The sequence below is a fragment of the Neolamprologus brichardi genome, chromosome 12 (genome assembly GCF_056152115.1).
Source record: "Neolamprologus brichardi isolate AB-2024 chromosome 12, ASM5615211v1, whole genome shotgun sequence".
Taxonomy (NCBI): Eukaryota; Metazoa; Chordata; class Actinopteri; order Cichliformes; family Cichlidae; genus Neolamprologus; species Neolamprologus brichardi.
This window is the reverse complement of record NC_142115.1, coordinates 36,391,516-36,418,305: the sequence shown is the minus strand read 5'-3', so window position 1 is coordinate 36,418,305 and position 26,790 is coordinate 36,391,516. Positions and strand designations below refer to the sequence as shown.

Genomic DNA, 26,790 nt, shown 5'->3' with positions numbered 1-26,790 from the left:
AAAGCAGACAAGCTGGTTCATTATATCTGTTTCAGAATAAAACAGATTAATAAAAATAAAAATAATCAAGCGTATCGTTACATCTACACCACCTTAAACTGGGAACTTGGGAATACAGAGATCCATCCCCTTCATTTTCCAGGAAATATAAACCTCTCACCACTGAGTCTGACGGATTGGTGAGGGTTGGTGTCCACAAACAGTACAGCAGATGCATGAGGGCGACTTACCTGGTCTTTCTCCGGTTTGTCAGAGACGTCATTCAGGCTGGTGGATGTCAGGTTCCTGGGAGTTGTGGTGGGACTATCTGTTCAGACAGGGCAACATGGACTAGTTAGACCAGCTTCACCCCCACTGTGGTCTAAGACTCAAGAGGAAAAGAGGCAGAAACCCAAAGTGGCCCAGACAATTAGCTCCTTACATGCTTTGCCAAAAGAAGAAAAAATCCAACAGAAATACTCGTGCAAGCTGTAGGACAAAAGCTATTGTCTGTGATAAAGTAACTGGCCGATATTTAGGTCTAACCCGTCGGGTATAAAATGTGTGATCAGATCAAATATCAACTTTTTACTTTGAATTTCAAATAAAAAAAGACAGGAGGTCAGAAACGAAGAATAAAATTACCATTATTAATGCATCTTTCTTGAGGTTCAATCAGCTTGTTGTGCTTTGATAATAATGAGATCTAGTGTCATCATTCTTACTGTCACATTTAAAGCCTTACTCTGTGGATGGACTTAATGGGTGCAGACACAAAATAAGTAGAAGATGATCCTGAAATGTGACAGCAGAACAGGCTTCAGTCCAAAGATCAAAGAATGCAACAATCTGGTGCCACTGCAGCCTTTCATGCATCTGCACCTTTGGCACTGTGGGTAATAACGTGCATGTCAGTATGATGCAGCCAGATAATCTTTTTTAATAGTCGCGTGATGGAAATTGTTCATTCACATAGTAGAGTATAGGTGCGAGAAAATATTCTTTAAAAACAACCTGAGCTGACAGGGATTATTCACCATCAAGTACTAGCATCTAGTGAAATTTCAAGCTAGTCGTGACTACATTCAAGCTGCAGGTCACAAAGATGCACTCGGACACAACTTTACGATCCGCTGTCTGTATTTTTAAAAAAGCCTCAGTTTGGGACTAAATTTGAACTCTCTGGTCTTCATTTCTTTGTCGCCAAATGGAAGCTCACCATGGGTCTGCAGTGTGAATGTCAGTGAACTTACTGAGCCAGTCCATACTGGTACTCCTTTGGGTCTGCAAGTCCTCCATTGAGATGCGACCTGACAGGCAAGTCACAGAGTTCTCGAGAGGACTACGGGCTTTTAGTGGCAGCAGCAGGTTATCAAAGCCAATCCGGGGAAGCAAAGAGGACGAAAGAGAGATGGAAAGCAGAGTTGACAGACAAGCCCGCTGAGTCAAAGCAGAAGATTTGTTAAATGCACAAAAGATCAAGTGGCTGTTAAAATATGTGAAGACGTGATATTGCTGCAATTGACAAGCCATGCAGAGATACAGTGAGGAAAGAGGAGGGGCATCATTAAATGAGGACGTCATGGGTCTTTGGACAGAAGTTTGACCTGCACTTTAATAAGTCAGAAAATAAACTTTATCCTTGAAGATGGTAATCAAGCAATATTTATCAGAGTGGCTCCTTATCTTTGCCGTGATAAGAGGACGAGCACAGCAAACGCTGGGTCATGAACAGAGAAAGCCTTTTCTTTGATCATCAAAGTTCCTGAAATCTGATAGTGGCTAATAAATAACTTCACTTTCCAAAGACCCATGACTAGTAACAGATTCATTCCACTGTCAACACAATAAACATTTAGTAAATCAATATTTTACAGACTACTAATCCACATGTTGTTAACATCAGTAAGAGCTGTGTGGTGGGGCTGTCACTTTAGTGATAGTTAAGTTCTTCATCAAGATATTTCTAAAGATTTTGTGCCAGAGTGAAATTTCATTTATCCTGGAACAAATGAAATTTATCCCGGGAGTGAACTAATGATTATTTTTTGAAGAAGAATTTAAAAAAAGTTAATTTTCTGACAACTTTCAGCAAAACAAAGTGACAGCTCTGTAAATAAAACATGCATTTCCATGAATTTAATCAAAACTAAGAGTTAATTGATTGAAACGTTACTGTTAACATGAATCATGAATCTAGAAGATTGTGACCAAAGTAGCTGAATTCCAGAATCCTATGATTTCAGGTTTATAATTACTGCTGTGGGTCGTAAAGTCTTACCCCAGCTCACTTCTTCAGAGTTAAAGAGGACCCATTGTTCTCTCTCATATTAAAGTTAAGGTTTACAGAAATGAATTGTTCATGTGACTTTATTTATCAGATGTAAGAACAACTGCAACGGCTATGGTTGGGAAAAAAAAACCCTCTTTCAGTTCTAAGGTTTTATGTATGAGGACATAAACAATCATCTGAGCAGACTCTAAAATTAACAACAGCTTGTGGAAGAACTCGAAGTAATAATCTTTCTTTATGCCTTTATCAGTCTCACATCATCGTGGAGGAATGTTGGCCAGTCATCTTTACAGCATTGCTTCAGTGCACAGAGATTAGTGAGCATTCCTTCATGCACAGCTCTCTTTAGGTCCCGCTGCAGTTCTTCAGTCATGTTCAGGTCTGGATTTTGATTTTTCTGTTTTAGATGACCAGTTTGCATGACCAAATTTAGATCATGTTTTGGTCATAGGACAGATGACTTCATGTCGGACTGTAGGATACTTTGACTGATCGACTGGTCGAGTGCAAGGTGCCCGGGTCCTGTGACTCAGAAAAATAACCCAGATCATCACCCCTCCACCAGTGCTGACAGCTGGTATCAGCTGTTTGGTTGTTCTCCAAACATGGCACTGTGCATTATGGCCAAATGCATACACTTCAGTCCAAAGGACATTGTTCCACAAGTTTGCTTGGTCAGACTGAACTTAGACCTGATCTGTCCTGCCATGTTCCTTTTAGAGAGCGGAGCCTTTCTCCTGGCTGCCCTTCCAAGCACTACTTCTTTACTTTTTTGTACCATCATGAACTTTGACAGTAAAATGCTAACAGAGGCCTACAGAGTCTGGTCTTGTGTTTTTTTACAGTAGCCTTGATCATATGTATATCTCTATCCGGTCGTTAAGTGATGACGTGACGAATCCTACTTCCGGGCCTAAAGTAGTCTGCGTTTAATATGGCTTTTGTGTTGTTAACATGTTTAATGTTTTGTATTTTCTTCTATTTAATCTCAAAAAGCTCCTAAAACAGTCAGTGATCACTGTTGACCTCCCTCGGCTTTTATTACCGCTAATCATTTATTTAAGCTCAGTTTTTAAACCCTTAGGATGTAACTCCAGCCCAGCCCATGCAGCAGTGTATGAATGACTAATCTCGTATTGTGGATGGATTATCTCAGTTGTTCTCCTGCCTGAAGTTTGGTCCTTTTACAGCATCCTGCCATGCGATTACATTTGTTCCTGACCACCGAGAACACTCACGTTAACTTTTATCGAGAGGAAAAAAAGTTAGCTTGTTTATATTATGCTAACATAGCTGTGTCGCTAGCGGTCACGTAGCACATCGTTATATACCAGCTAGCCAAACTTCAGTAACCCTACAAATGTCACTGCTGTTTAGCTTTCTGTCTTAATTTATGTTGGAAGTGATAACAGAGCTGTACGTTTTAATTTGTTTCCAAAACCCCGCAGTCAGGACATGCTATATTGTATTTAGATAGAAGTTAGCGAGCTAACTTCCTGCTAACTTCTAACTCTGTTAAATGTCATAAATTCCGTTTTCATGGATGCCTGGATGTTAAACTCAATTGTTACACCTGGTAGAGTAGAACACTGATCATTTTATTAATGATGAAAGACTTTAGACAGTTTTTCAACTCTCAGTAATGCCATAGTGATTGTTTGATATATGGACCTGCAGCGGAGTTTAGGCCCAGACACGGCTAGTGACGTCAGACTTAACCGGATAGAGCAGGGTTGGGGAACTCCAGGCCTCGAGGGCCGGTTTTAGATGTGTCCTTGATCCAACACAGCTGATTTAAATGGCTAAATTACCTCCAGGGTCTAAAACCTGCAGGACACCCTTAAATCCTGGAGTTCCCCACCCCTGCTATAGAGCTACTGACACTTGCTGATGATCAATTAATCAGGTGCATCTGATTATCAGAATTAAGGTTAATTAAGGTTGTCCATCTGATGTTGTATTGAATGAGTTTAAACCTGTTAAGGATCCGATTATTTTTTTTATTATGTCCTGATACAAAAAACCTAGAATTGACAGAGGGTGCACTTCCTTTGTACTTGACTGTAGATGACTAATAAATAGGTCCCCTTTAAACCTCTACCTCTGTTTATGTAGTTAGTACAGTACCCTGCAGTGAGTCCACTTAAAGCGTTTAAAGTGCAAAAGACATTTCTGAACTTTACTAATTTTACTCAGTTATTCTTTAGCTTTGGTGTTAATACAGGCCGAGTTATTCAGGTTGGTTCTTTAGTGTTTTCCCTCATCTGCTGGTTCCAGCTGGAACTGTGCTTAAAGCCACATTAGTGGGTTCATGCAGAGGAGGGCAGCAGTGTGCCCCTTATGACACACTGTGGTATTCCTCAGAACCCACTCTACATCTTTTTCTTCACCTAACAAAATTCAATGTCGACCCCATTCTGCAATTAGTTTATTCTTATAAAATAGCAATCGAGCTGTAATTATTTAAGCTAAGACTGCACCAAACTGGCATCAGTATTACCATTTTCCGGGGTGGAAAACAGCCTACTTGCACTGGACACCGTCTTCCCGATGTCAGCCAGAGAGCGCAGGTTGGACTTCTTGGTCTGGTGGCGATGTTTCCGCAGCAACGTGTACATCACCTTGTCCTTAAGTTCGGCCTTCAGCTGGCCGATCTCTATCTGGTTGTCAGTGATCATCTCTGAAAATGCAGAAAGAGACGAGGCGAGGAAGAGAAGGTGAAAAGCTGAGTTAAAGTTTAAATGCAGGCTGTAAATACTCTGCATTAAAGCAAAGGCACTGTGGATGCATTTTTTAAATTACTGCTTAGTTTCTTGAGCTTTAGGATTAATTAGGATTTTAGAAGAATCCAAAGGAAAAAATATATAAATATATAAACAAAACATCAAATTTAACATGTTAGAATGAATAAACACTTTTTTTGCAACATGAACAACAACAATAAAATATTGTTTTAAGTTTATTGCAAAGGTGCCACCTGTTTCAAGTTTTATAAATTAAAAGATGAGCACAAAGGGTAAAATTATATTGTGCTGTTCTGTCAAATGACACTTTAATTTAGGGTCTCTTTCGTTCCCCACCCTGCAGCATTTTACTCAAAAAGGTAGACTTAGCAACACTATCACCCAAAACAGGTCACCATAAAAGTCTCTTCATACTTTAAGGACTCAATTAGTGCCTCCCAGACTCTAATGCTCCTCTTTATGGCATCATGAAATGGCTCAATCAAAAGGTCTAGTCTATTTTTGAAAAGAAGGTCAGAAGCCTGAATGCTGAATGAAAGCAGCCCGGGGCATTTCCTCTTCTTGTGTAAGGGTAGTGCTGTTAATGGCCTATCAGTCAAGTCAGCAGGCCTCAGAGCAAGAGGCCCAGCTCCACTCCGCCCAGTGCAGCTCACGCAGCACAGACAATTACTTCACATTAATCACTCCAAGTGGTAACTCTTCTTCCTGCTCCCTCATGCAGACAAGAATGTTGGGGTGGTGGCATGAAATAGGAGGACACAGAGATATAATCATCTTAGAGCAACTGGAGAAGGTTAGCTGCCCTCAGATTAGGAAGTTTTTGTGTGGCCATTTAGTCCAAACTACAGTCAACTAGTGCTTTAATGTAAAGTACAGCGTGGCCTGCAACTCAGCTCTTTTCTCGCTCTTAAAAGACGGGAAGGAAAAGAAACCTCAGAGTGTTTTGATGCGCATCAATCCGTGAAGCTGCCGACCTGCTCTGCACACGCTGCACATCACACAGCTGATTTAATCAAGCTGGCAGACGGGCTGTTGTTTCAGAGCAGGAAGATGCTGACCTTTAGTATCGTTACGTAGCAGTAAAAAATAGTGATGTGTAAGGGGGATAAAAACGAAACGATCAAACCGCAGAAAAAAATATTCTTACATCAAAGAAATCTGTCAGTTCAGTTCTTTCACACTCTAAAGCACTTTTGTGCTGGACTTCGTTAAGTAATACAATTTTTTAGGGATAGAGATCCAGACTTATTTACATTTTATATTGTATCTCCCAAAAATTCAATTTCTTCATGTTCATATTCACACTCAGCAAAAATAATTTTACTTCTAATCATTCAAATTCAAATAATTCAAAGTTTAGAGTTCATGGAATGGTAAAAAATAAAACTTATTTACTCAAAAAAAAATGTTAAATATTTCCATAGAGGTTGCTCCATTACAGTTCCATGAATGGCCACTTGAGGCTTGCTGCAAAGGTGAGTCAACCCCCATTTACTCCCATGTTAAAACTTTACACCCTGTCGCTACCTGGAGTAGTGCCCTTTCGCAATTGCACGGTACCGATCGGGTTTCCGGTACGGATCGGGTAGTGACACACCTTGCAACAAAAAACCTTCATAGTCGCTGTATCCCACTTCAGGGTCTGCAGCCTTACAGGCCGCATTTTAAGGCCGATTACGTCACAGCGACGCGACGAAGGCTGTCCCAATTCAAAGGCTGCTCGAAATGCGGCCCTCAAATGCGTCCTTCATTTCCCTGAATTTTAAGGACATGGCGGTGTAGACTTCGTGGCCCAACATATCCCAGAATGCATAGCGCGGCGGTGGGTGTGGATAATTTTGCCAAAAAAAACGATGGATGAGGGGCGCCCGAAGAGTAAACTTTAAGTAAGTACTGAATATTATGTCACTTATTTATGTGCAAATGTTTAATAACGAAGAACATTAAAACATTACTGTTGGCCACATGTCAGCAAAGTCATGTGACATTAGTGACGTTTGTACTAACTTGGTTTTAAAGCCTTTACTTTAAAATATACGCCGTTCAATAGCTGAGCTTAATCAGAGAATGATCAAAGCTCATGTAGAAACAAACAAATGAACAAAAGATTTTCTCCTTCATTTCTGTCAAACAAAGCTGTATGAAACGTTTCGACCTGTTAGTATCGTGGTTGCTAGGCAACCTGGGCAGCGCAACAGAGGCTAGACCGTCTCATTTCACAAGCCTCGCACTTCCGGCCTTAGCGGTCTTTAAGTACGCGGCCCTTGAGGATCGTTGAGGCTGCAGACCCTGAATTGGGATACAGCCAGTATCTATAGTACGGTGGCCCTGAGAGGTCAATTACACTGCAAAATGACACAAAACATAATAGAAGTGTTTCTGGGGACACAATAACATGGCGGACCAGCTGTGGAAGTGTCCGTCACATTATCGTCTCCCCAAAAACACTTACACCGTGTTTTGTGTGTTTGTTTTTGGGGTTGTTTGGGGGGTTTTATTGAGCGTTGTTCTGTTTTGTGTGCTTTTTGGGCCACCACCCATTTTGCCCTTCACAACAACTCTTCAGGGTCTGTTTTTTTAAAATAACACATTTGTTTAAAGTTAAAAGTTCGCATCACTAGTCTCAGTTTTTAAAAGCAGAGTCAACTGAATGCATGAAATTATCATGACTTGGTAAAGTACCATCAGCTAATAACTTTAAATTAAATAACTTAAAAGAGGGCTTCACTTGCTGGATGAGATCACCGTGGCTATAGCCATCATTTATGTGCAGTCTGAGGTTCCCATCATAGCCCCAACCATGAGATGAAGCTGAAACATTGTCCACTTATGTATCTCTGCAGTGAGACCACTTGAATTTACATATGAAGTGGGATGAAGACACTTTGGTCCTGCTGCTGCTTCCACTTTAACCTTCTCCCAACCATTGTGGTTGAACTATGTGAACATAACCTTTTAAAGATACAACACATCTAATATTGAAGTAAAAGGTGTTCTACTGCACTTTTGACCTCACAAGATGAACTGTGGCTTTATATGAATTTGTTCCAGCTGTGATTACACATCATGGCAATAATCACTCGATGGGTTAAATTAATTTGTAGCTTACCAACAACCTGAGGTAGCGTGGAAGCTTCCAGGTCCAGCATGATGGTGCCTTTTTCTATACATGTCCTCAGTTCAAAGAGGCTGTGTAAGGACAGCGTCGCCACATGAGGTTTACTCCAGCGTTCTCCACCTTTCTCCACCTTCTCCTCAAACTTGATCCACCTGGATTCAAACAAAAAAGAAAAAAGACTCAGACAGGCACACGATTTAACATGAAAATCTTTTTATCATAGTCTTGGATAAACATTTACATTATTTTATTTTATAGAAATTTACTAAGCGGTAACCTGCTAACTTGGGGTGGAAGCAGGCATACCAAAAACAGGCTGTACAGTCAGGATGTAAGAGGAGAGATATCAGTGTTAGAGAGTAAGTATGGGTGGCTTCGAGGCATCACAAGTCTAATTTTAGCCCAAGCTATTCTCATAATTTCAGAATATAGAGTGTCACAATGAACAAGAGCCCGGTGAAAAATGCCACCACTAAAAATATCTGTGCAAGTATGTATTGCACTTCTAGTACTTTGAAGATTAGGCTTCAAACTTTCCTTTTTGCTAAAGCATATAGTTAGAGCTGGACCAGGTGACCCTGAATCCTCCCTTAGTTATGCTGCAATAGGTGTAGGCTGCCGGGGGATTCCCATGATGCACTGGGTGTTTCTTCTTCAGTCACCTTTCTCACTCACTATGTTTTAATAGACCTCTCTGCACTGACTCATACTTGTAATATGTCTTTGTACTCTCGCCCTTCTCTCACCCCAACCGGTCTGCCGGAGGTTTCTTCCTGTTAAAAGGGAGTTTTTCCTTCCTACTGTCGCCAAAGTGCGACATGACTGTTGGGTTTTTCTCTGTATCTGTTATTGTGGGGTCATTAACATACAATATAAAGCGCCTTGAAGCAACTGTTGTGTTGATTTGGCGCTGTATAAATAAAATTTAATTAAACTTTGTCTTGGGAAAAAAAGGAAAAATAAATATTGTCAAATATAATGACAAACTTAAAGGATTATTTCATGCTTTTTGCTTTTTGCTTAGTCCAAATTATGAGCCATCAAATGTACGCTTGGTGGACCTGTTGACGAGCAACTGTTTGATGAGGGTCAGCCATTATTTTTTAAATCAATCAATTTTTCATTTTTCATTATTGGGGGAAAAACTGGATTCTGAGTCTGCATTGTTATTTCTTTCTGCCATTCTTCATTTCGACAGCTCAGAGTGAGAAACCTGAGAATCAGAGGTGTTGCTGAGCGGCTGTTTCTATACTGCGGTTTTAATTTGGCTGCCAAAACCGCACTTGGCAGGCAGTCAGCGCTGCCCGGCACATCGCAGAGCTTTTATTCAGTTTGAGTCCTCTGAGTGTACTCGGCGAGATGCTGCACAAGTTCTTACATTTTGAACTACAACTCTTGCACTGCTGTGCAGCCTGGTTTTTTTTTCCTTACAGTTTCTGTATGCTAAAGATTTTTATTTTTAGAGACTGAAAAAATATGCTGCATCCTCTTCTATCAAGTAGATCAGCTTTTTTATTGCTTTTTATTAGATTTTTTCAGACGGCTGACATGAAATGATGGGAATCATCACTCCCGAGGCCACACTTACCTATCATAGTGCGTTTCAAACATGTGGTCCAGTGCAGGTTAAATTATGCTGAAGTTTCTGCAGAGCTGACTGAAGGATCAGCCCCTCATCTGATCCTTCAGCATATATAATAACTTCCTGTGTGCAGTAGGCACGGGGGCGGAGGCCGGACAATTTTATCGTCAGTCATTAGAATTGCTGGCAAAAAGGCCAAATTTAAAACGACAGTCAACTAGATTTAAAGCAGAACTTAGCAATTAAAAGCTTCACTGAGTTTAATTAAAAGCAATTTTAAAGTGTCAGCAGTACTTCTGCAAACTGTTTAAACAACAGTGAATCAAAACTTCTACAGTATGTCTGAGTTTAGGATAATGAATCGCTGATTGGGTGCCTCGAGCAGCGGTCCAGAGACTGTTTCCTCCTGAAAGAACTTCACTCATCCACTGCTAATTATGTATAAACAATCATCCCATCTCTGTCCCAGTGCGTCCCACTAGAGAGCCACTCAGAAGAAACCAGTAAAACTCTGAGCTCAGTTTTAAACTTGGAGCTGTTTTCAAATGTCTGTTCACTGTTTTTCCATAACAAACATATATTCATTCTTTTTGAGATAAAAACTTTAACGTGAGGCTGGTTTTTCATCATTTTTATTCACATTTTTAGTGACTCCTTGAAAGGATATGATTTTAACTAAGCAGATACACACAAATAGGATCTTACCTGGCCGTCTCCTTCCACTCCATCTCCTGTCCGTCCACTGACAGGAGCTCATCCAACTCGGTGAAGAGCTGTGGGGGCGCCGGGCCATCGTCGTCCTCACCTAGAATGAAGCGAATCCTCTCTGCTGCTGGTGAGACTGTGGAGAGAGGAAAGATACTGAAGTTCATAGGCTGGCAGTGGTGCCCGTTGGGCAAGGGCTTGGGCACTGGCTTTTCGTCCTCAGCTGGACTCTTCACATTGACCTCAGTAGGAGGTGGAAGCAGCGCAGTGTTCACTGTGACCTCCTCTCTTTTATCTTCAGCGTCCTCTTCTTTTTCCTCCTTCTCTTCTTGATTATTGTTGTTGTTGGACATCTTTAAAATCTGACCCCCCTTTGCTCTCCAAGTCAGCTGACACAGCGTTTGCTTAACAGACTGTAGTCTGCAAGTGTCACAGGCTCGCCACAGTCCCAAAGCACCAGCTAGACCCTCATTAAAATCTTCGGTGGAAGTGACAGCGGCTCTCGGTTGCCTGCTCCAGCACTTTGTGAAGCAGGTAGGAGGGGGCTGATTGGGTTTAGGGTCCCCCTCAGTGACAGTGGCCCAACAGCTAGCCCCAGTCCACCCCCCCTTCACTTTTCAAACAGTTCTTCGCCATTGGCCCTCCAGCCTTGGCAAGCTGTCCTGAAGCCCCTCATTAACAATTAGGAAATGGTTCACAAACTGGTCCATTCTTCAGCTCAGGCTTGGCTTTCCTTCCTCTTGTCTTCTCATTTGAATATTTAGAGAGTGACACATAAGTGAACCCAGCACAGTTCCAGCAGGAACAATAGCGGTGTAATACTCCTCAGTATTAAACATTAGCAAACAGTCGACGTGACAACAGCGTCTTTCACCGAGTGAAACAGACGATATCTGAACATTGCTTCTGAACCCTACCCTACCCACACAACATCACTATAGACACTACAGACACCAGAAACCTGCACAGTATCCACGAGTGCCTAAAACTGAACAGTGAGACATAAAAAGAGCACGACTACCATTAATAATCACTATTATTTCGTAACTATCACATGTCAAAATTACACCTTGACGTTTTTTAAAGCAAATGTCACTGAAATTCAGACTCTGAACTGGACAATGCAGAAGCTCGTGTTACATTTAAGATCATGTCTTCATTTAACATTTTGCTGATCTTAAAATTTAACGTTTAGTATTGTTGTGGTGTGAATAGTGCGGGGCTGTAATTCTACTTTGCTGATATTTTTTGTGCTTGTCTTGGGCTCCAGCTTTTAAATGTTTAAATTCAGAATGAATAGCCCTGGCTTTTAATTAGCTGGCAGCATGCATCGCAGTTAGACAGATAACGTGGTTATTCAATAACCGATTATTGTGGTGTTGGGGGCCATTTTTTTCCATTTTCTATTAATCTGTTCTGATGGCTCTCCAGGCTTTCCTGCGACCTGACATGTGAGACTTCAGATTTTAGCCCGGATCCCCCCAAAAAAACCAAAAAGCAAACTTGCTCACAAAACTAGTAGATAGTACTGTACACTGCAAAACATAAAATAAAAAAAAATCTAATCAAAATTTATTTATATAGCACATATTAAAACAACAGTGTTGACCATAGTGCTTCACAGTCAGTAAAAGCATGAGACAGTTAAAACAAACAATAAAAGAGGACAACAAACAATAGGTAACAACGCAACAAGCTGGACCAGCCAACTAGACAGAATCAAAAGCCAAAGTAAAAAAATAAGTTTTAAGACGTGATTTAAAAGACTTGATAGACTCGGCAGTACGAATATGAACAGGGAGGTTATTCCAGAGTCTGGGTGCCACGGATGCATAAGCTGTGTAAATCAGTAAATACTCTCAATTTAATATATCTATGCTAACTTTTGCATTTGAATGTGAAGCACTTAAGAAGTTGCATGAACTTAATGGTTTACCAAAGTAAATGGCTTCAAAGTTTAAAGGTAAATGCATTTATACTACCCTAGTTTGGCAAGTGTAAACTCAGGAAAATGTTGCAGTAATTTCCTGTTTTTCATAGAAAGCTAAGTGTTTCTACACAATTATTACCTGTTAAGAAACTATGAACATTTAGCAACATTTAGCAACATTCAGGGGTTTTTTTTAGGGGTGGCTGTAGCTCAGGTGGCAGAGCAGATCAGCCACTAACCAGAAGGTTAGTGGCTGATCTGCTGATCGGAGGTTCGATCCCAGGCTGCTCCTGTCTGCATGCCAAATATCCTTGGGCAAGTTACTAACCCCATGTTGCTCTCCGATGCATCCATTGGAGTGTGAATGTGTACGAATGTTAGATACTTAGCACTTAAGTTTAGAAGTTTAGCAAGTTTAGAAGTGCTTGTGTGAATGGGTGTGATTGGGTGAATGAATTAGCTGTATAAAGCGCTTTGAGTGCTCGGACAGAGTAGAAAAGCGCTATATAAGAACCAGTCCATTTACCATTCAGCAACATTAACCCTCAACATTCATCTCTGCAGGAGGCTGTTGCTAGCTAAACCATCACACAAACACTTGGAACAAAAACACAACATAACAGAAACAATGATCACAGTGTGACTGAATTAAGGTTTTGAAAATGAAGTTGTGTATGTACAACTATATGCAAAACTTAGAAAACTAGTAAATATTAGGAGGCAGTGATTAAAGTTAAATATGGACAGCGAGTTTACTCTATGTGACATTACTAATGAGGTGTTCTTCCATCCCTGTTGTTACTAGCATCGCTTTGAGTCCCAGGTCTTTTCAGTGACCATTCCTTCAGTGGCCTTTTTGAGGGTTAAGACTTGGATTTACGGTGAAGATCCAGGAATGAATCGCCTTAAGAGCACAGAATTATAACTCTGCTCACACATGTGTGTGTGTCTGTGTGATAGCAAAGCCAGCTGATCAGATTACACAACAGCTTGCTAGTACAGTAGCAGCAGAGAGCTACTACAGTGATGGATATATTTACCATTGAGCATTTTTATTTCTCAACAGGTAATTAGTAAAAAATTTGCTTTTGTTTCTTAATCTTCTGAGTCTGTAGGAGCTTCTGAAGCCACCACCATGGACCAATTACAAGTTAACTATAAGAGCTGAGTCTGGATTTTACTTTGCAGGACAAATTTAGATGTTGGCAAACACAATTAAGATCATATCATCCACCACACTGACTCATTCATTCATGGCCCAACAGTAAAGGCAGTTTCCCGATTGTGTTTTCTGTGCACAGGAACAGCAGCAGGTATGAGCCAGACAGGCAGCTGTAAGATTACTAGTTAGGGGATAAACTGTCTGCTGGCACACACACACACATACACACACTCACTCATTTCTACAAGCTGCAACTAGCTTAAGACACCACAACCTGTTTAATAACATCTTAGAGGGAGTAAAGCACACGTGTGTTTCACACATTCAGCTGACACTCACGTCCAGAGCGATTTAGGCTGATTATAGTAAACATTTAAAACAAGCTTTAAATACCTGTATGGACAAAATTACATGCAAACAATGAGGGCAGGTGGGTGCAAAGAGCCAAGTGATGCGGCCACACACTGAGGATCTACTGCTGGAATTTCAGGTACTTCAGGTTAAAAAAAGAAACGGCAAAAAAAATTAACAGAGGAGCAAATGTGCAAAATATTTAATCAAAAATCATCGTGAAATATTTTAAAGTGGCATTAAGTGTAACCAGTGTTGGGGAGTAACGGAATACATGTACCGCCGTTACGTATTTAAAATACAAAATATGAGTAACTGTATTCCGTTACAGTTACTGTTTAAAAAGGTGGTATTTAGAATACAGTTACTTTGTTGAAATAAATGGATTACACGGCGGTACTTCCCTGTTTCATGTTGTGGCGGGTCAGGACTGTTTGGGTTTTGTTTGACAGCTACGTTCTGTTGTTCCAGGCGGCAGCGTTACGGTTGCCATGGTTACAGGGTGACGCTCTCTCTCTGCGTGTTTCCTGGGTGAGAGAGCGCCTGTTGTTGTTGTGCTAAGCTAATAAGCAGAATGCTACCAGTATAGCTCTAAAGAATGTAGCATCATGGGCAGTGTAGTCCGTGCTGCAGGGAGAATGGACTGCCATACACGTTATGTGTCTGTGAGCGAGGGAGGGAGAAAAAGGAAAAGTACGAGCTGTCATCGAGCAAAAACGGGAGCTGGAAGCATGTAAATATAATAATAACCACTGCAGCCAAGAAGAGAGCCTGACGAGCCCAGTTGTAAGTAAGCTATTAAGACTCGACTGTACACCGTGTTCGTGTTTTCCTCCAAAAACAATAAGTTCTGTTGGAGCAGCCTTTCAACGCCTCTCTCTGTCTCTGCTAGCAAAGTTGACCCAGACAACAAAGTAAAGCTAGTTTTCGGCTACGAGGTCAAACACGAACCCACCGTATTAGCCAGAGGTCCCTTTACTACGGTTCGGAGCCGCGGACCTTCAGTAACAGTAATAAATCACAGCAATAGTACATTCATGTAGTTGTAAACAGCATGATAATATATTAAGTAATCCAAAGTATTCAGAATACGTTACTCTCATTGAGTAACGTAACGGAATACGTTACAGAATACATTTTGGGGCATGTATTCTGTATTCTGTAATGGAATACATTTTAAAAGTAACCTTCCCAACACTGAGTGTAACAGACCGAACTGTGGACAGTAAGTATTTATTTTATTTCCTGTGAATTCAAAGTAAAGACACTCCAGATGAAGCCAAGCATTATGTTAGGAGAAATCAGCTTTAGCATGGGTTAGGAAAAGCTGACAGCAAAGAGATGTTGAGAGAGAGGCATGGCTCTCAAATAATCCAAAACAAACTCGGGATCTCGCAAAACTTTTGCGAGATCCCGAGTTTGTTTTGCGAGATCTCGCAAAACTTTTGCGAGATCTCGCAAACGTTTTAGCCGCATTCTTCGGACGCTGGCTCGAAGCCGACCGGGAGGTCGAGGCACGATGTGCCGGGAAAGCGGTGTTCCTCCCGGCTGTAGTAGGTCTCGACCTCCCGTTAGTTCGAAGCTAACGAGCTAACGGGAAGAATGTGGCTAAAACTTTTGCGAGTTTGTTTTGCGAGATCCCGAGTTAGTTTTGCGAGATCTTGCAAAAGTCCGTCTTAATTAATTTTTCTCCCATCTCCCCTGCGGGGCTCCGTACATAACGGCCAAACTCACCTTAATACAAATAAGCTCCCGGAGCAGTTTAAAGATGGCCGCCTAGTGGTGAGACTTGCTTCCAGAGGAATTTTTTCCAACATGCAAGCAGTTGTATACGGCTGTAATCCACTACTATGCCTATCCACATTTTCAAGTTACAGCCTTTACATTTTGGCTTTACTAATAAGAGCTACATATACGTTTATCATCAACTATGTTGCACAAGCAAAGAAATTAACACAAGGGAAACGAAAGAAGCACGTTTGGGTGTTTGAGGGCATCTAAAATCCTCATAATAAGGCCAGGAACACATTTAAAGGGCCTTTTATGAATGTCCCTATTTCCTGTCACACGTTTCCTCGTACAATGGTAAGTGGACTTACTTACATAGGGCCTTTCTACTCTAATTGAGCACTCAAAATGCTTTATACTACCAGCCTCATTCACCCAATCACACACATTCATACAACGCTTTTATTCTCCAAACGCCTTGTCTAACATTCATGCACACACTCGCCCTCTAATGAATGCACCAGGGGCATCTCAGTGTTCAGCGTCTTGCCCAAGGATCCTTTGACATGCAGTTTGGAAGAATCAAGAATCAAACGGTAGACCTGAGTAGATGTTCACATTTGGTGACAGTGGGGAGGAAAAACTCCCTTTGGGGAGGAGGACATGCTGTGAGCTGGAAGCTCAGAATTCAGACTGGTATAAAATGCTGTTTTACACAATTCTTTCTATTCTTGGCTCTGCATGATGTCAACAGGAGGGGATACACTTAATATGGTCATCTTAGTTCAACCCTCCTGATTATCAGAGGCAGACAATCAGAAGAAAACTGGCTTAAATGATGAGGCTAGACTGACGAGCTGCACCAGTTCTCAAATATGGATTATTTTTAATTGTGATTCACCCAAAGTTACTATAATAGAGTCAAAGAATGCAAATATGTAGCTGTAAATTAAAAGCGTCTTTAAAAATGAATTCCCCAACGTTTTACAGCTAAATATTCAGCACAAACCTAAACTGCTGTTATGCAAAAATGTGTCCGAGAATGTTTGAAATTTCTCACGAGAAACAGATGCTGTGATCCAATATAAAAATGAAGAGGTAACACAAATAGTGTTAGTGTCAGAGCAATACCGTCCTACTCGGCCAGTTGCTAAGAGAAAGGTGGGTGGGTTTGGTGGGGAGGGTGCGGGTTGAGTCTCCGTGCAGAGTGAAAGCAAAGAGGGGTGAGAGCAAGCACGGAAAGGAGGGCTAGAAATGAAAATCCCATCGTTCAAACACAATTTCAAAGCTCTGTGTGCTCTAGCCAAGAGCCATGGGCACACAAAGAGGACTTTGTCCCAGCAGCAAAGGCTCATGGGATAGGGTACGGAGGAAGAATGCTGCCCGGCAGAAAGCTTAGTGTGACCGCCACTAAAGGCCTGTTTAGTCCCATTCTTGACATGCATCCTACACAAATACCTTCCATCTACTCTGACCTTTCTGAAAATCTCAGTGCCGTATAAACGCTACATGGCATGTAGTAACATGCTCATTGTCTTTGGCCACACATGCAATGATAGCTGTGTCTCCATTTCACCTCATTCGAAGCAAAAAGTGCAGGACATGTTTTCAAGTCTGACATTCAGTATGCAGGGGAGCTAGCACACAGGCAGCGAGCAGCGACCGGCTTGAATACAGAGTGACACCCTGAGGGTGATTCATTGAGAGCACAGTATTTATATTGGGAACATCTAGCTCTGGTATTTTGCTGTGATAGCTGAGGTGGCCAATATAACAAATTCCAGCTGCAGGAAATAACCTGAAATGAAACCACTGTGCTGTCTGCAGGTGTGCTGGATGTAAAACACATTTTCTCTGGGCCTCCACTGAGCTCAAATGTAAGTTTGATTCCAAGCCACATTCATCCCAAGTAATGTTTAATTCACATGAAATAAATGTGCTGTTACTTCGTTAGAAAGCTTGATTTCGTGCAGGACCTTCACTCCTGCGTACGACAGCTCAGCTGGGAGCACGCTCCACTTTGTTGTCATGTTTAACTGATATAAGAAGGCGGTGCTGAGGGTAACGCATTACTAAACAGATTGTTTGTTACTTTTTCAAACAGAGACCTGTTTAACCATACGGCTGTCAGTTTAGCTCACTGGTTGACTCAGCGTTATGGCTGAAATGCAGCGGCCTGGGTTTTACTCTGACCTGCGATCCTTTGCTGCTGCTCTCTTCCCCATTTTCCTGTCTACTGTTTACTTTGGATGTGTCACCTTCTGTTTCTCTGTGTCCATGAACGTGTCGATTATGGGAGAGAGGATGGCATTCGTGTTCTGGATTCACATCACTTTTACATTTGTGGTTGAAAAACAGAATAGGTCTGTAAGAGTGAAAGGTGTGCTGTAAGAGGAGTATGATGCCTGCAGCTGCAGCTGCCACAGTGGAGGAAACTGAAATGAGTGGCAGAGAAGCAGCTGATGTCAATCTGCTATGCAATGAAGTAGAGCCTGTGCATTTAAAGGAAGATTTTAAGTAGGCTGCACACTACTACAAAATGTGTTTAAATAATTTTACAAGTTATTAAACCAGATTCCAGCAATGAGAAGCAAGCATCAGCAAAAACAGTTAAAAACCTGCAGGCCCATCAGTAACACTGTTAGCTTACGATACTTCAAACAAACATTTTGAAACACTGCAGCTTGTGTTAAATGTGGATCATTAAAAAAAGTCCAGTAACTCAATGTGTGCATGTTTTAGCTAGCTTCAGTAGCTTGCTAACTTATAGCTAAGCTAATCACTATAAGTGAACTAGGCAAAAAGTGCTGAGATAATCACTAAGACAGCTAAAATGAGATAATGAGGTTATTGTTATTAATATTAGATATCTGATGGAAAAATTATTAAAGCTATGCAACTCTCTTTACTGTAGCTGAAGGAATCTTTCTCTGTCCTCGTCTCAGGCCTTGTTGTGGCTCCTCTGCTATCTGTTATCCAGATATCCGAGTTCACTGTGTAACTGAACTGTTTCTCTGTAAGAGTGTCACACATATCTGTTCCCAGGATAATGTTCAAAGAAGTGTATAAATGAAACTCGCGGGATTGCGCGGGTGAGCATTTACAGACGTTCAACCTGTTTGCTTTTGCTTCCTTGCAAGTAAAATAAATGAGTTGGTGCTCGCTGCTCTGTCTCACTTCATTAGACAAGTTCTCTAACAAAATTATACCAAAAGCATCCAAATAAGCCCTCAAATATTCAGCTCGCCAGTGGCTGTTTATGGCATTGATCCCTGAAAAATTACTATGTCACAATAGTTTAATGGCACCTTTGCCTCCCTCTCACCTGATCCCCAGCATCCTCCTCTGTCACACCAAACCTCTGCATGTCCTCATGAATGTCTCAGTAGTTTGTGTAGAAGAATAACTAAAGTAAATAAAATAATAGTGTGATAGTTATATATCGATAGTATTTCTATCTATAGTTTTCAACATGCTTTTAAAGCACCACAGACCATCCTGTGGTGTAAACATAGTTTTTTTGTTAACTTGTTACCTAGAAATGTTTTTGGGATAGCATACATGCTTTTATGCTTTTCAGGAATAAGACGAAAACTTTGCGGCGTCTCTCTAAATCTTTGCATTTATCAAACAGGAAAAGCTCATAAAGGTTTCCATTCTTTCCATTTAGGAATCCGTATACAAAAAACAATTATAGCAATCACAGCTTGCTCTCGGTGACTTTGAGAAACTAAAGCTATTATCTGTGTGCAAGCTAAGTTTCTAAGTAATCCCTGTAATCCACTTTGAAAGAGCATTTGACCCCAGAGCAGAAAAAGATGAGTAAAAGGTCAGGATTTAAAGGGAAAAACCAAAACTCATCAAAATGAGCAGGGTCAGAAAGCTGTGCAGTGGACATGCACGTAGCCAGGAGGACGCACTTGCAGTCCCTGCAGTGTCCATCTGACCAAACAAGAGGATTTGAGTTCAGAAAGAACACGGCCCTCCCCTGGGGGCGGCCATGTTTTCCACAGAGACAAACAGTATGACATTACTGCATGCCTGTCAGTTTTTGAATGCCTGCAGATTTGAGTTTTACAATTGTAGAGGATGACACTTGGGAGGACTTATGTTGTGGATGTCATGAGGTGATGGGGATTCATTCATGGAAAGAATTTAATAAAGTCTTTTTTTTTAAAATTAGGGTCTCTTTAGCATAGTGTCTTTGTCTCCCCCTCCTCACGGTTTTCTCTCCCTGAGCCTGGTTCTGTTGGAGGTTTCTTCCTGTTAAAAAGGAGTTTTTCCTTCCCGTTGTCACCAAGTGGTTGCTCCAAGATGTTGTTTGATTTGGGGGTTTTCTCTGTATTATTGCAGAGTCTTTACTTCATAAAGCACCTTGATACAACTGTTGCTGTGATTTGACAGTATATAGAAAAACTGAAATGACTGCAGGAGAAATGATCATAAGCTTGACGCTGAATGTAGTTTATCTATATGTCGAATGAAATCAACCCTCAAGGTAATTAATTTTTTTTTGTCCCGTCTCTGCCCCTTTTTTGTTTAAAATTACCTGTAATTTGTGTTATTTTATAAATTAAAAAATACAGTATGAATTTCAAATTCCTACATCTCCAACCTCTCAAGTTATCACATTCACAAGATTTTCAGAAAACTTGACCTTTGACCTCTAACCTTGCAAACACTAAGATTGGAACTCATACAAGATTTTAAGTAGATGCACCAATCGTATCAATTTGTGTCATTACAAATCATGTTTGTGTGTGTGTGTTAAATTTGATTTAGTGATAGTCAGTAATCTGATTACTTTTTTCAAGTAACGAGTAAAGTAAGGGATTACTATTGCAAAAACGGTAATTAGATTACCGTTACTTTCCCGTAGGAACGCTGCGTTACTGCGTTACTAAAACCGTGATTTTTTTGTGAGAATGTCTCATGACAGTGACGTAAGCGAGTGCGACGTTCGTGACAACAGCTGTGTGCAGATCAACAATGGATCATATATCGAGTGCAGAGAGAGTATGAGCGTGCAGCGTTTAAAGCGTGGAAGTACTGACCTTACTTTGAGTTTGATTCCATAAAAAGTGACAAAAACATTAGTGTCCGTTGTGCGTGGGAAGAAAACTTCTTTTTACAGCGAAAAAACCCCTAAACTTCCAAACAAGCACCGAGTAGCTACGACGTAATGGGAAACTCACAGAGAAACTCGCGGATTCTTCCACTGACCGCTGCACACCTGCACCAGGGTAAACCTCCGCCTACCCCACTCCTGCTTTACAGGTGAAAATAGAGCAACAGGACCGCTAGTCTTTGACTTTATTTATTTTCTGCTGTGTTTTACTTGCATCTATTTGAAAGACTGAGTATAAACACACAAAATATTTTATTTTATTCAATTCAATTCAATTTTCAATTCAATTCAATTCAATTCAATTTTATTTATATAGCGCCAAATCACAACAAATGTCGCCTCAAGGCGCTTCATAGATACAGAGAAAAGCCCAACAATCATATGACCCCCTATGAGCAAGCACTTTGGCGACAGTGGGAAGGAAAAACTCCCTTTTAACAGGAAGAAACCTCCGGCAGAACCAGGCTCAGGGAGGGGCGGCCATCTGCTGGGACCGGTTGGGGTGAGAGAAGGAAGACAGGATAAAGACATGCTGTGGAAGAGAGACAGAGATTAATAACAGATATGATTCAATGCAGAGAGGTCTATTAACACATAGTGAGTGAGAAAGGTGACTGGAAAGGAAAAACTCAATGCATCATGGGAATCCCCCGGCAGCCTACGTCTATTGCAGCATAACTAAGGGAGGATTCAGGGTCACCTGGTCCAGCCCTAACTATATGCTTTAGCAAAAAGGAAAGTTTTAAGCCTAATCTTAAAAGTAGAGATAGTGTCTGTCTCCTGAATCCAAACTGGAAGCTGGTTCCACAGAAGAGGGGCCTGAAAACTGAAGGCTCTCCCTCCCATTCTACTTTTAAATACTCTAGGAACAACAAGTAGGCCTGCAGAGCGGGAGCGAAGTGCTCTAATAGGGTGATATGGTACTACAAGGTCATTAAGATAAGATGGGGCCTGATTATTTAAGACCTTGTATGTGCTGGAATGTGCAGAAAATAAGTTTATATATTAAAGAAATTTCTTTAAGTCAGAGAATGTTGCAGATAATTAATAATGAGAGACTTTTCCATTTGATTACATTTTGTATGATGGATTATGTAGAAAAAGTAGAATTGAGCTGAAAGATCTATCGCTTTATCACCTGTTCAGGTTGTAAATCGTGTTTTTAAAAAGTAACTAAGTAATTAATTACTTAAAAAATAAGTAATCAGTAAAGTAACGGGATTACTTTTTTGGGGAAGTAATCAGTAATTAGTTACTGATGCTAGGAGCTAACTGGGCGCTGACCGTGTCATTCCAATACATTAAATGTTGCAGTGTTGGCAAAGAGAGGAAGTGAGGTAAGATTTGCACATGCGTGGTACCGATCGGGTTTCCGGTACAGATCGGGTAGTGACAGTGGCAATGCTTTCAACCAAAATAGGTGCAGCTTGATGACATCATCAACATGCGCTATCGCGGTAGAGCGGTATAGTCAAAATCTCTACAGTTGGCCAGATTCATATAGCTTCGACTGTATACCATTGATACCGCCCACCCCTACCTACAGTCTATCGATCAGAGAACAACAATGAACATCTGAAAGTTACTCATATATGCAGCTAAGCTTGACATTACAATTGGCACTCATCTAAGAAGTAATCAGCTCATAACTTTAAAAAGTGAGACTTTTCACGTGTAGTAGTAAACGGACATTTACAGTGTAGTAAATGGAGCACATCAACACAATGTGCAAAAGTCTGTTTACATGCAATAAAACATAAGAACAGCCGATTGTACAACAACAACAACTGCGTTTGTGGTGTTCCACACAGCAAACAGTGTTGACCGCTAATAAAACTGACATTTTATTAGTGGTCAAATCAACAAATCAGAGAGCGTGAGGTTTCATCTGTTCCCCCGTCGAGGCGCTGACAGCACCAGAGAGTTTTAGGAACAAAAACATGGCCTTCCCTTTCACGAATTAGAACTTATACGAGGGCCCTGTTATATGAAACATGTATTACTGATTGGTGAGCTATCACTGATGATGAATAATCATAGACTTTAATACATGACACATTCTCTACTTGCAATAAACCAATAAAAACACAAAGCTCTCACTAAACAAACATACCAAAAAAATGAATTCATGCACTATAAAAGCCAGTTACAGTTGACTTCAGCCACATGCTGTTCAATACTCTAACTGTAGTTTAAAAAATATCCCAGAAACCAAAAAAAAACACAGTTTGCATGTCGACAGTGACCAGCACGAACCAGATGGGCCGGCTGTAATCTATTCTGTGATTGGATTTATGAAAATCCCTCTCATGGAGTGATGTGTGCACACTGTGAAATCCAGTTTTGGCACACTTTAGTCCTCTTGTCACATCACGCGCATGCAGGCATGTGTAAAATTGCATCATTCTCTGGAAATGACAGCGGTCTGCCTCATTATACGACTTGGCAGAACACAAGAACATTTTAAGCTGTTTTCACGAGGACTCATCAGCGTTGTGATGCTCTGTTTCTCCAAAAACTGCCAGGAGAGTCCCATCTTCACCAAAATGTTCATGCAGTTCGACGGAAACACTGAGCTCGTGAGCTTTTCTCTTTGTGACTGAATACACTAAAAGTTTCTGGTGCCAGAAGGATTTTAGTCTTACTTGACCTGAAACTTTAACTTGAACACAGCAGTGACCGAGAAAAATGCTGATACCATCAAGAGCTTTGCTTATACTTTAATGTTCAACATTTTATGTCACCCAGTATAACCCGCCTCTTCTATTGGTTTCCACTGATCTCAGCAGCCTGAGGGCATTTTGCACTTTACACTCCTAAGAAGGTTAGGACACCAGCACATACAACATACATGCTACCGTATACCCAAAACAGACATATTTGTGTCTAAAATCATGACAAAGCCACGGAACGATTCAGCACTACTGCATTCGCATCTTCACAGCAACGACTTCCTAAGAAATTCACTGTCCTCTGTCGAGGCAGACTTGTCACTTAGCAGGACATACAAAGCTATTTCTGGCCACTAAATGGACTCAGCAACTTTGCTCAGGTCGCGCAGAGTCACAGAAGCGTTTTTCTCTGGAAAAGAGAGCAGCCTTCAGCAAAGACAGACGTGAACTCTAATCGGGCCTGACACCGAGTCCATCAGAACTTACTGAGAGGTTTGAGGATGCTGTTGCTGGCCTCATCGTTGTTTTCTGTCTCCGACTTGTCAAAGACATTCTCCATCAACTTCTCCTTTCTGTCCTTGTGGCCGGTTTTCCGGCGGTGACGCCGCCGACGTCGATAGCTCTTGGGCACGTGCACGCCGATGTAAATGGTGTGGTGGCCTGTAAATAAAGCAGAAAGGAAGATGAACTCTGACACGCAACATCCTGACAAATTCACAGCGCCATGATACCGCAAAGACAAACGTCCGAGCTTTCCAGAAATGACAACAAGGCCAGAATATCTATGAAGGCGTGTGCGCTCATAGTCACCGTGTGAATAAAGCCCTCAGCTTAACACGTTAAAATCATGTAAATGAGGAAAATAGTTACATTGTTATAAAGCATTAAAGTAACCAGATACACTGTCTGCACAACATACAGATGTTAAAGATGCTTTTCAAACACCTCATTTAAGGGCTGATAAAAGTTAAAGCATCCCAACATTTTTATTGGTTAGTGAAAACCAGTTATTAAATTTTAGGCTTTTATTTTTGTAATTCAGGTTTGGTTCGGTGGCTTTCCTGAGTGGATTTGTTCGCTTCATGTCAGCTGTTATTTAACAATGCTCAGTTTTAGTTTTATATATTGACATTTATAGTCATCTTTTTCATTTATATTATGACATGTCAGAGGCATATTTCTCAGAAGTGCAGAGTAGATCTTAGAATACAAACAAGATTTAAAGGTAGGACTTTGAAGTTCATACAATTTTTATGCAATGTTGAGATAAATAAAGCAAATATTGGCACCCAAAAGTGCTGAAGTTCAGGACACATAGCCTAACAGTGGAGCAGATGTGCCTCTGACCTTTAGATAATACAATTTTAAACTGTATCAAACATCACAGACAGAAAACTTCATCTCTGCTCAACTTCGGGTGCCAGAATGCATGATCATATGACTCCAGTTTTAGCCAAGTTACACTGGCTCGCATTGATTTTAAAATTCTTTTATTCACTTATAAAGTCTTAAATAACACTGCCCCTAGCTATTTAACAGACCTTCTTCATTTGTATAATCCTATAAAAGCCCTAAGATCTTCTAACCAGATGCTCTTAATGCAACCTAAGTCTAGGTTGAAAACCAGAGGCGACCTTTGCTATTGTAGCTCCTAGACTGTGGAACAACCTCCCTATTGCCATTCGCTCTTCTGAGACTGTTCAGTCTTTTAAATCTCGTTTAAAGACCCATCTTTTTACTCTGGCTTTGATGTAAGATAGTTTGATTATCATTTGGTTGGTTTCTATGTTTGTCTCGTCTTGCGTTGTATTTGTCTTATTTTATTTTTTAATTTGTGAAGCACTTTGATCAAAACTGTTGTTTTTAAATGTGCTATATAAATAAATTTTGATTTTGATTGATTGAACTTCTTATATATTTCCTGTGTTTCCTAAACACACCATAGCATTTTTAGCATTCTAGCATTTTCCCCAAGCTTGGTTTTAAATCGCTACAATAAGAACGACGAGGAAGAAGGACTGAAGTTGACCGTGCACGTTAGCAGCAAAGCTCACTTTGTTTATTTTGCCATCCATCCGTCCATCCATGTATCCACGTCCACTTATGTATGATTACAGTTGGGTTATAGCATATCTCGATTGTTTATTTTTGCTTCAGAATTAATATTCGTTGAGCTGCTGGAGACATTAACCTGTGGACTCGAACTGATCTTGACCACTTCTCACCTCAGTTTGAACTTTCTCACATGGATCAGAGCAGCGCGATGGCACCAGAGCAGCGTAATAGTGGCAGCAGTATGCCATCAAAACAAGTACTTGGATACAAAAGTCACACTCTGCAGTGAAGCCACCACCGACTGCATGGCTACATCCCTCGTATACAGGCTGACAAGCAGACCATACTGTATGCTAAAAACATATTATTTGCATGGATGTGAAGTAGGGCTGGGCGATATGGTCTAAAATTCATATCGCAGTATAATTTGAAGCATGTGCAGTAACGATATATATCGTGATATATTCATTTCTTCTGTATAACGTATTTTCCACACTTAAAATCCTTTAATTTTCTCAAAAATCGAGAGTGTGCCTTATGTATAAATTCTGGTTGTGCTTACTGACCTCGAACCGATTTTGGCTGCAGAAATCTGTTAAAAAATGTTTTAGTACAACTTTGGTAAGCCGCACTGCTTGATGGATTGTCAGAGCATTACGGCTGCCGTAGTGAGGAGCTTCACTGCGTAATCTGGGTCCAAAACTCCGTCAGATTCAGGTCCCAAAGTCAAACGAACACTAAGAGTTAAAAACTGTCTAAATTCTTTCATCTTTAATTAAATCATCAGCGTTGCTGCTTTATCGGGTGTAACAATTAAGTTTTACATCCATGAAAACAGAATTTATTAAATTTAACGGAGTTAAAGTTAACAGGAAGTTAGCTCGCTAGTTTCCACCTAAACATGACATACCATGTTCTGACTGAGAGATTTTTGAAACTAATTCAAACGTACAGCTCTGCTACCACTTCCAACATAAATGAAGACAGAAAACTAAACAGCAGTGACGTTTGCAGGGTTACTGGAGTTGGCCTAGCTGGTATATAATGTTGTGCTACGTGATTGCTAGCGACACAGCTATGTTAGCATAACATTAGCACAGTGAAGCAGGAGGATGAACGCCAACTTTTTTTCCACTCGATAAAAGTTAACGTGACGGATTCTGGTGGTCAGGGACAAATGCAGTCGCATAGCAGGATGCTATACACGGGCCAAACTTCAGTCAGGAGAACAACTGAGATTATTCATCCACAATACGAGGTTAGTCATTAATATACTGCAACAACATGGGAATAGAGCAGCTGCGAGAGAATTCAACATTAATGAATCAATGTTACAGAAGTGG

At 40.8% G+C, this 26,790-nt stretch overlaps 1 protein-coding gene across 2 annotated transcripts in view; it reads right to left on the bottom strand.

Annotated features, from left to right (window-relative positions):
• The window catches only part of slc4a4a (solute carrier family 4 member 4a), an 83,445-nt gene that overhangs the window by 41,838 nt on the left and 14,817 nt on the right, over positions 1-26,790 (bottom strand). Inside the window, exons 2-7 of one of the 2 annotated variants that reach the window (XM_087849508.1) lie at positions 23,879-24,052; positions 10,422-10,557; positions 8,126-8,286; positions 4,773-4,952; positions 1,233-1,328; positions 231-307 (exon numbers count right to left, since the gene is read on the bottom strand). In XM_087849508.1, the coding sequence (XP_087705634.1) occupies positions 231-307; positions 1,233-1,328; positions 4,773-4,952; positions 8,126-8,286; positions 10,422-10,557; positions 23,879-24,052 (824 nt within the window). The remainder of the gene's footprint in view (positions 1-230; positions 308-1,232; positions 1,329-4,772; positions 4,953-8,125; positions 8,287-10,421; positions 10,558-23,878; positions 24,053-26,790) is intronic. The other variant, XM_087849507.1, reaches the window with a different exon arrangement.